This window comes from Panthera uncia, chromosome B4, assembly GCF_023721935.1.
Source record: "Panthera uncia isolate 11264 chromosome B4, Puncia_PCG_1.0, whole genome shotgun sequence".
Classification (NCBI taxonomy): Eukaryota; Metazoa; Chordata; class Mammalia; order Carnivora; family Felidae; genus Panthera; species Panthera uncia.
The window spans coordinates 42597599-42607434 of NC_064809.1; the positions used below are offsets into that span (position 1 = coordinate 42597599).

Genomic DNA, 9836 nt, shown 5'->3' on the forward strand with positions numbered 1-9836 from the left:
TTGTTCAACATTTTCCCCTTTTATATATGAGGGAACTGAGAAACAGAAAAGGCTAGTAATCTGTTCAAGATCACACAGCAGTCTAACCTATCATACTTAACAGATACAAATTTCAATATAGTTTCATTTTATTTAGATAATTTGTTATTGTTTGTTTCTACTTACTTGTTTTCAAGTGGAAATCTCCAGAGTCTCTAAGTTTATTCATCCTTTGTCACATTATAGTATTGAAATGCTATAGACCGATTTCTCAACCAGCAGTGTGAACATTCACTTGTAGTTCTGCTTTAGTGGATAATTAAAAGGCACAAGGTCGTACCTGTAGAAATCTAACTGGTGTTACTACTTTATTTGCTAGTATGTCGCCTAAGTAGTGAGAAAGGAACCAAAGATTGTGATGGCATGAATATTTCTCCCAGGAAACAACAGGACAATACAAACTTCACAAGTAAGTGGTTATATTTCATTGCATTGTAGGGGAGGAAAAACTTTTCCTCCACCCTCTTAAGTTACTACCAGGGGGCATGTGAATTAACTGTCAGAAGACCAATGAACAAGAAGAAAAGTTTTATTTGCAGTCATAGGAGAGGTAACAAAAGAAGTAGCTGCCTCTGCCTGGTTACAGTTAAAGGTTTCCATACCTAGCTTAATAGGAGAAAGGAAGGGGGAAGAATTTCTTTGGGAAAAACAAGTACATTTCCACAGGAAAGACAAGCAAGTAGGTGTTTCAGGAGACCGAATTGGAGAAAATGAAGTTAGTAATGATATCTGCATATACAGGTGGTGAGTAGTCTTTCCCTCTTCATAGTCATAAATTCATCCAGAAAGGGGATTCATGGTAGAGTTCTTAGTCTTTTTTTACCCCTGGGAGTAAACCACTCCAAAGAGGAATTTATGGCAGCCTCATATCTCAGAAGCTTCTATTTTTAGTCAGATAAGGGATGCTCCGAAGAGGCTTCTCTCTGCACCTGTTGATTGCATTAGGCATATACAAAATAATTGGTTTACTGACAAGATAGCAAAGAATTTAAGCAAAAGTCCCTGCCCTTACCCACCTCATGATTAATGCGTGAGATCATAAAGTCAAATGGCACTGCCATACGCAATTTGATAAAATTTTCCCGGGACATTATACCAGGATTATGTACCTTTTTTTACCCATGTGGATGTCACTTCTCTACTATGTCGGTTGCCGTTTTTGTAATTATTATTTGTTATGCTATGTGATTAAGGCGTTAGGTCACTCTTTAAAAATCAGTATGGAAAGATCGAATTGTAAGGCATTTGGAGATCAGTATGGCTCATGAAGAAGGGGATTACTAATTACCAATTTACTCTCATCTAGATTTCTATTCGTTTCCACACCGCAGCCAGTAGGATCTTTCTAAAATGCAAACCAGTGGCCAGGGCACGGTAGGCGAGGAAAGATAATTTCCCCTCTACCTTGATAGGTTTTTGACTCAGACCCCCCCCGTGCAATAAATGACAGATTAATAGGAGAAATACGGAAGTTTTATAACACTTACATATCTGGAATCATGAAAGATACCCAGGAAAACTGGGTGACTCCCCAAAATAGCCCAAGCCACCACCTTATGTACCATCTCCAGCTAAGACAAAAGAAAATGGGGGCAGAGGAGTCAGGGTAGGGGCCAAGGGCAGGCTGCCCATAAGTACCACAATAGCATATTAATTATTTTAAATTGGAGCTACTTGGGAAATATCTGTCCCCCTGAAAGCGGGAAATAAATCTCCTGTATCAAAGGTACCCTCCTTAAAAAAAAATTAATGTTTATTTATTTTCGAGACACACACACACACACACACACACACACACACACACACAGAGTGCGAGCGGGGGAGGGTCAGAGAGAGAAGGAGACACAGAATCCAAAGCAGGCTCCCAGGCTCTGAGCTGTCAGCACAGAGCCCGAAGCCGGGTTCAAAGCCATGAACAGTGAGATGAGACCTGAGCCCAAGTCGGAGGCTCAACCCACTGAGCCACCTAGGAGCCCCCAAAGGTACCCCTTTTACTAAGAAGTGGAAAGACATCCTTATCACCAGAGATAGAAACTTTAATGCCAAAAAATCTAAAACAAACCTCGTTCCTTTTTTTCTAATCCACTACCTTAGCCCCACTTCTTAGAATTCCTTGCTAATTAAAGCTCCCAAACACGTTTGCTTTATCCTGTCAATGCTTCACAAATTTATTGTCTCTTAGTCTAAAATGTATAAAAACTGCCTGACTCCGTCATTTGTTTGGGTCTCAAATTCATTATTGGGCCTCCGTGCACGCGCAAACTTTGGTGTTTGCTTGTGTTAAGCTGTCTCATGTAAATTTCGTTGTTTTTTTTTAAAGTTTATTTATTTATTTTTGAGAGAGAGAGAGAGAGGGAGAGAGATGCGTGAACAGGGGAGGGGCAGGGAGAGGGAGAGAGAGAGTCTCAAGCAGGGATTCCCTACTCGGGGCTCCATTCCACCAGCCGGTGAGATCATGACCTGAGCCAAAGCCAAGAACAGGATGTTCAATTGACTGGGCTACCCAGGTGCCCCAAGGGAGTTCATTGCTTAAAAGTGGGGCAAAATCTTTACTTTTAAGGGAAAAGTTTAGAAATTAGTGCATTTTTTTGATATTCAAACCTTACTCTTCTGTTTGTTCCATTTTTTTCCATTTCAGCAAAGTCCACGCTAAACTTATGCCCTAATAACTGGCTGCAGAAAAAAGGGAAATGCTATAATTTCTTAAAAACCTTTAAATCATGGACCGATAGCCAAAAATCCTGTTTAATAATGAAATCACATCTCTTGATGATCCAAGACATGGCTGAACTGGTAAGAGCTAATTTGCCAGGGAAATTAACGCTTCTAAAACCGAGAGAAACAAGTAAATTAAAAAAAAAAAAAGTTTGTTTATTTTTGAAGGAGAGAGAGACAGTATGAGCAGGGGAGGGGCAGAGAGAGAGGGAGACACAGAATCCAAAACGGGCTCCAGGCTCTGAGCTGTCAGCACAAAGCCCATCGCGGGGCTCGAACTCACGAGCTGTGAGATCATGACCTGAGCTGAAGTCGGATGCTTAACTGACTGAGCCACCCAGGCGCCCCCAAAGTACATTTTATGATAAAGGAATTATACTGCTGATAATTACAGCCATTTATTGAATTCCTAGCATACACCAGGCACTGTGGTAGGCATGCCACAAATTATATAAAACTTAGTGCTCACAATAACTTTACGAAATAGGCAGTATTTTCCATTTTCATAAGAAGAATCCGCTGAACTTGACAGGTTGTGTAACAGTGCTATTTCACGTGTCAATGGCAAAGCTGGGATATCGATGCTGTCTTTCCACATCACTTCTTGGGGAGAAAGATACAAGCTCTTTGAGCATTATCAGTATCTGGCAAAACTTTCTCAAGTCTGGGCGAAGATCAGAAGAGGCTATTTTACTGCATTTAACTCCGTTACCTCTGGGTTCTCTTTCACAGAATTTCATACAGAGTAGTATACCGGATGGAATTTACTTTTGGATGGGTCTGAACATCACGCACCCACAAAAGGCATGGACCTGGCTGGACGGCACCCCATTAAATCTACAGTTGTGAGTATTTGGCATTGGAGTCTCTCACCAGCCAACTCGTGCTGGGGGATGCCCGCCTGAAACTCCAGATGGTCAAAATGGTTCCCAGAGATGGAAGACTTTGATTTGTTAATGTGTGAGTGATTAAGCCACTTACCTTACAGAAAGGAAGCTAATTTATTGGCTTATTTGGGTTCTCTTTTAGTTTATCCATAATGCTAGAGATGTAAATGGAAAATTGTAGTTAACCTGAAATTCTCTAAATTTCATTTCTTTTGAAGTGTTTCTTAAAAGTTCACAAAACAACCCTTATTTTAACTCACAGGAAGATTTCAATTAGTGGGAATATTTCAAATATTAAGGAATATGTTATGGGTAATACAACAAATAGCCATTTGACTTGTTTTTAATACTGTCACCCTAATCAACAATATGTGTAGCTACTTTCTGCTTCCGTTCCATTCATTCTGCTTAATTCATTCTATTCATTCATTTTTGTTTAAACTCCATGGGTAGAGAGTGCTAAAATCTTTGGGCGCCAGGCACTAACTAATCCCCAGAACACAGGCAGAAGCTCCTGGGGGTCCAGGGTAAAACTTGCTACTTTCAGCATCAAGGTTTTGGGGATCATCGAAAGTTAATTTTACTTCTTGAAAATTTGGAGTTTTGTTGTGTCATCTCAAAGAGATGTGAATGAGGTTTAGGGAGACTATAGATGGTCTGGAGTGATAGAGCAGGCCCACTGGACTGGCTGAGGGGCAGTAAAAAAAATGCTCTGAAACAGAAAGTCACCCTATAAATGAATATGCTTACCCAAAGACTATTTATAATATTTCTTTTAAAACTTGCACTCTATACCCACCCATAGCCTACTCTCTGTACATCACGCTAAAATAATTTTAAAACTTGATCTTTATCGCTAATAGAAATCTATCATCATGTTTTTAAAGCGATGCTCTGTCAACCCACTTGCAAACTGGCTTAGAATTATCTGTTTGTTTTTTTTTAATTGAGGGGTTTTGTCTGATTTTTTATTTTAATTTTTTTAATTTTTAAAAAATGTTTATTTATTTTCGAAGGAGAGAGAGACAGAGCATGAGCCGGGGAGGGTCAGAGAGAGAAGGAGACGCAGAATCTGAAGCAGGCTCCAGGCTCAGAGCTGTCAGCACAAAGCCCGACGTGGGGCTTGAACTCACGAACTGTGAGATCAGGACCTGAGCTGAAGTCGGAAGCTTAACCGACTGAGTCACCCAGGTGCCCCTTTGTCTGACTTTTCAGATGCCTTATGGCTTATTTGTCTAAGACAAGAAAGGTTGGCTTAAATATCATGGAAAAAAAGAATTTAGGGGAATTTTCCTTCTTTTGTATAAAGGGTAAAAGGATTTGGGTATGCCCATATGTACACAAATGAACAGAAATTCTCTTGCTGAGGTGTCTGTGTGAGTTTAAAACATTTATAAATGGGGAGGTCTTCTTCCTGGTTGCTCACCCCAACACTCACTCCTTCCCCCATTCTGTCTGGGGTTACATTTAACATGTAAAGTATAGAGGTACCAGAGTATTCTTTCTTAGGATCTTCTGTAGAAGCCAGATTGCTTATTATAGGCAAACAGTGAAGGAAGATTTTTGAAAGGTGTGATACTTGGGATTTGGGTCTGGAAAGTGAAAAAGGTTAACAGTTCAGCTTTCCTCAGAAAGTCAGTTTAGTACTTTTTGAAGAACATGCATGTTTTGGATGTTTTTAGATGTGTTGACATTTCTAAATCTTAGAATGATAAATATGAGATTGTCCGTTCTAAAGGGGGTATCATTCCATTGTTGCACATACTCAGAAAGTTGAATCTGGAATCTTTTGAGTAATAAAATGAATTTTTCTCCTAAAAGGGCAGGATCGTCCTCTGTCTTAGTCCATTTGGGCTACTATGACAAAACACCACAGACTGAGTAGCTTATAAGCAACAGAAATTTATTTCTCACTGTTCTGGAAAATGGGATTCCAAGATCAAAATATCAGCATGGTCATGTCTGGGTTAGGGCCCTCTTCCTGGTTGGTAGCCACATTCCATCCACCATGACCTCATATGGTGGAAGGAAGTCAGGATCTCTCTGGAGTCTCTTGTATAAGGAACTAATGAGAGTTCCACCTCATGACTTAAGCACCTCCCGAAGGTTCCACTTCCTAATATATCACTTTTATGGGTTAGGATTTTAACATATGAATTTGGGAGGGGAACACAAACATTCAGACCACAACAAGTAACAGCCCTCTAAGATCTTTATGTTTTTGTATGATGGCATGACATTGGGAAACCAGTGTTTCTTATTCACATTTTTATTTTTATTTTAATTCCATGCAGCATTTCCATTTACCAATGGCCATTTTTGGTTAAGAAACTATTTGGAACAGCTACCTTCATTAAAGATGTCATTTTTTAACGGGTGCTCCTTGTCTGAAAATTTAGAGTCTTAGATCTCCAGCTTGGAGAGCACATGCCTCCCAAGGCAGGAGATAAACACACAAAATTTCACGGTTGTGTTTTTAGCAGAATGAGAACAGAACATTGTCTTTTCATCTACAGATTTCAAGTCACGGGCCAAGTTGAAGATAACGCCTGTGCTGTAATAACAAAGAAGGGTGTGTTTTCCGAAAAGTGTTGTAATGAGAGTTACTGGATTTGTCAACATGTGATTTCTTCAGACAATGACTTCTAAACTGATTGCAGTCTATCCTTCCTATCAAAAAAAAAAAAAATTCGGAAGTCTTTTTTTATTTATGTATTTTTGTAGATGTACATCATTTTTACAACAAATATTATGGTGATGATGATGATAATGGTGTAGATTTGTGTCACTATAACTCTGGGCAATCAGACTTAACTCATTCTTTTTGGCCTTGTCACTCTTGTCACTGGTGCTATAATTCAGCAGTCATCCCCCATTCATCATAGTGGCTCTTTTAGACAGAAGTTGGCCTTTCATCTCTTCAACAATTCTCTCCCGACAGCCCCCATTCACCATTAGCAGGGGGGCTTTTTTTTTTTTTTTTTTTTTTTTTTTTTTTGAAGAGAAGCCGTCAGATGATACATTCATGAGTTTTCCACCACTGAGTCTACACAATTGTCTGCATCTTACTTATTTCTTTTCCTTCTCCTCCTATTTCCAAAGAAGGGGTCTTCCTCTGTCTGGCTAAATCAAATCTCAAAGTCTACAGCCGGGATCGCATCTCTTTTCATTTTTTCAAAGAGATTCCTTCCTTCATCACCTCCACTTCTAACCTCTCTCTTCTTACGCCTCCTTTTCTTTCGACAATGAAAATGCAAGAACGCAAGAAAATTTTCCCTGAACCACTTGTGGCTTCCAGTTTCTATCCAGTGTCTCCCACCTGTTTTCAGTCAAACTTCCGAGAAATTGTTTATACTTGCTTTTTCCTCTTTTCACCTCCCACTCCAGGTTCTTCTGCAATCTGGTTTCTGCTTTTCCCACTATTTCACTAAAGTGTTCTCATCACGTCAAGAATGCCTTTCTTCTGCCTAAACACAATGACAGCTTTTTAGCTTTCCTCTTAACTCTCAGCAGTGTTGTTCATTTGTGGCCTATCCTTTCTTCTAGAAATATTCTCTGACCTTGGCATCTATGACACAATGCTCTCTTCAACTTGTATCTACCTTCCTTGCCATTGCTCTTCAGTTTTTTGTTTGTTTGTTTGTTTGAAGCATTGCTTCTCTCTTCTGATCTCTTAAATATTGACATTCCTTGGAGTTTTGCATGAATTCTCTCATACACAATTCTTGGCTAAACTCATCCACTCTGTAGGTACAGTTACCATCAATTTATTGATAACTCCCAAGCCCATATTTCTAACCCAGACCTTATTACAGCAGATTGCCCACTGGACATCTCTGGTTGGAAGTCTCAAAGCCCCTCAATCTTCCCATGTTAAAAATTAAACTCATTAGCTTAGTGAATGGCAGCAATGTGCCCATTAGCCTAAGCCAGAGTCCTTGGAATCAAACATGACTTTTTTTTTTTTTCTTTTTACCCTCGATATTCACTCATTTAAATCCTGTCAATGTGACTACATAATTATTTTTGAATCCATCTATATGTCCTCATAGCCACCTTATTGTCCTTGATTCCTGCAACAGTCTTTTTGTCTGCTTTTAGTTTTGTCTGCCAAAGTCCATTCTCTATCTTGTGATCATAGCAATTGTCTAAACCTCCTATCAGGCCACATTACTCACTACTTGATTTCCTTCAGGGACTTTTCATTGCTTTACCTTGTTTTTCATTGATCATCTCTTACCAGAACCTGTGTGTCTTCGCCCGTGTTCATTTCTTTCCCACTGCCATGCTTCTGATGATGCAAACACACTAAATTTTGTTCAGTTTCCCAAATGTGTCATGCTTTCTCTTGCCTCTAATCTACTCATGTCTGCCTCAGCTTAACATTCTTCCCTTTCGTACTCCCCTGTTGAACTCCTGCTTATTGTTCAGATGGCCAGTTAAACGCCATTTGGTGGAAAATATTTCCTTAACCATTCTCCGCTCCAGACTAAATTACATGCATTTGTGAATATGTTCATAGTTTCCTGTACTTATCTAATCCTAATATTTGATACTGGATTTTTGACCACTGTTTATTTATCTGTATTGTGAGCTCTGGGAGGACAACGATCCCCATTATTGTACAGGAGGGACAAGATGCCTGCGGCGTGATGGATGAAGAGTAAGCTCTTGTTATGTTGTTGAGTATTATTTGTAACATGTCTTAATGTTTCCCCAGAACAACTTTTCCTAGTTGTGGAGAGCTTCCCTTGGTCTAGATAATCACAATCTGCATGTAGACAAATAAACCACTCTGTTTTATTTTGTTTTGTTTTTTTCAGGAAAGGTCAGTGTTAGGTTTACATGGGCTAATAGATGATATTTTCCAGGTTTATTGTCTGTTTGTTTCTGTTTCTAACCTAGAGCCTATATGGAGACTTGGAGCAGAGAGATTATTACATTAATGTTTGTTAATTAAATATAAATTCATCAGTGGGAAACCTGCTTTAAGGTCTTAGATCCACTAGGAGTAAAACTGAAAGGTCATACATGCATTTCTAAAAGAAAAATGATTCCAAATTGATATGTGTGAACAGAAGTAATTATAGTTTACAGGGAATGAAATATAAAAACTTCAGCTGATTTTAAAAATTAAACACAGCACAAATCCGTGTTTATTTAGTATAATGAATGCAAATATACATATTATTTTATTAATGTGAACATTTGAGAAATGTGGGAAAAAATGACAGGAGAGAAGTTACACTTAAGAGGAAGGGAGAAAAAAAATGCTGAAAGATCAAGAGTCTGTGGATCTTTTTATTTTTTATTATTATTTTTTTTCTTGTTAGGATTGTTTTATTTTTATTTTTATTTCAATATATGAAGTTTATTGTCAAACTGGTTTCCATACAACACCCAGTGCTCATCCCAAAAGGTGCCCTCCTCAATACCCATCACCCACCCTCCCCTCCCTCCCACCCCCATCAACCCTCAGTTTGTTCTCAGTTTTTAAGAGTCTCTTATGCTTTGGCTCTCTTCCAATCTAACCTCTTTTTTTTTTTTTCTTCCCCTCCCCCATGGGTTTCTGTTAAGTTTCTCAGGATCCACATAAGAGTGAAACCATATGGTATCTGGCTTTCTCTGTATGGCTTATTTCACTTAGCATCACACTCTCCAGTTCCATCCACGTTGCTACAAAGGGCCATATTTCATTCTTTCTCGTTGCCACGTAGTACTCCATTGTGTATATAAACCACAATTTCTTTATCCATTCATCAGTTGATGGACATTTAGGCTCTTTCCATAATTTGGCTATTGTTGAGAGTGCTGCTATAAACATTGGGGTACAAGTGCCCCTATGCATCAGTACTCCTGTATCCCTTGGGTAAATTCCTAGCAGTGCTATTGCTGGGTCATAGGGTAGGTCTATTTTTAATTTTTTGAGGAACCTCCACTCTGTAGATCTTTTTAAAATTGAAAGTCAAGGGGCGCCTGCGTGGCTGAGTCGGTTAAGCGTCCGACTTCGGCTCAAGTCATGATCTCACAACTCGTAAGTTCGAGCCCCGCGTTGGGCTCTGCGCTGACAGCTCGGAGCCTGGAACCTGCTTCGAATTCTGTGTCTCCCCCTCTTTTTGTCCCTCCCCTGTATGCATTCTGTCTTCCTCTCTCCCAAAAATAAATTAAAAATAAAAAATAAATAAAATTCAAAGC

General features: G+C 39.2%; 1 protein-coding gene across 1 annotated transcript; it reads left to right on the top strand.

The window, feature by feature from the left end:
- The first annotated feature begins 2694 nt into the window (after positions 1-2694).
- On the top strand, positions 2695-6572 carry LOC125918834 (killer cell lectin-like receptor subfamily F member 1). Its single transcript, XM_049625075.1, has 3 exons — positions 2695-2832; positions 3487-3599; positions 6158-6572. The coding sequence occupies exons 1-3, from the start codon at positions 2791-2793 to the stop codon at positions 6288-6290; spliced, it is 288 nt and encodes a 95-aa protein (XP_049481032.1). The 5' UTR covers positions 2695-2790; the 3' UTR covers positions 6291-6572.
- Positions 6573-9836: the final 3264 nt, after the last annotated feature.

Excerpts from the sequence above, each read along its gene's own strand:
- LOC125918834 (XM_049625075.1), top strand. The coding sequence starts at position 2,791 with ATGAAATCACATCTCTTGATGATCCAAGACATGGCTGAACTG. Across the intron at positions 2,833-3,486 it reads TCCAAGACATGGCTGAACTG|AATTTCATACAGAGTAGTAT; the intron begins GTAAGAGCTAAT and ends TCTCTTTCACAG. Across the intron at positions 3,600-6,157 it reads ACCCCATTAAATCTACAGTT|ATTTCAAGTCACGGGCCAAG; the intron begins GTGAGTATTTGG and ends TTTCATCTACAG.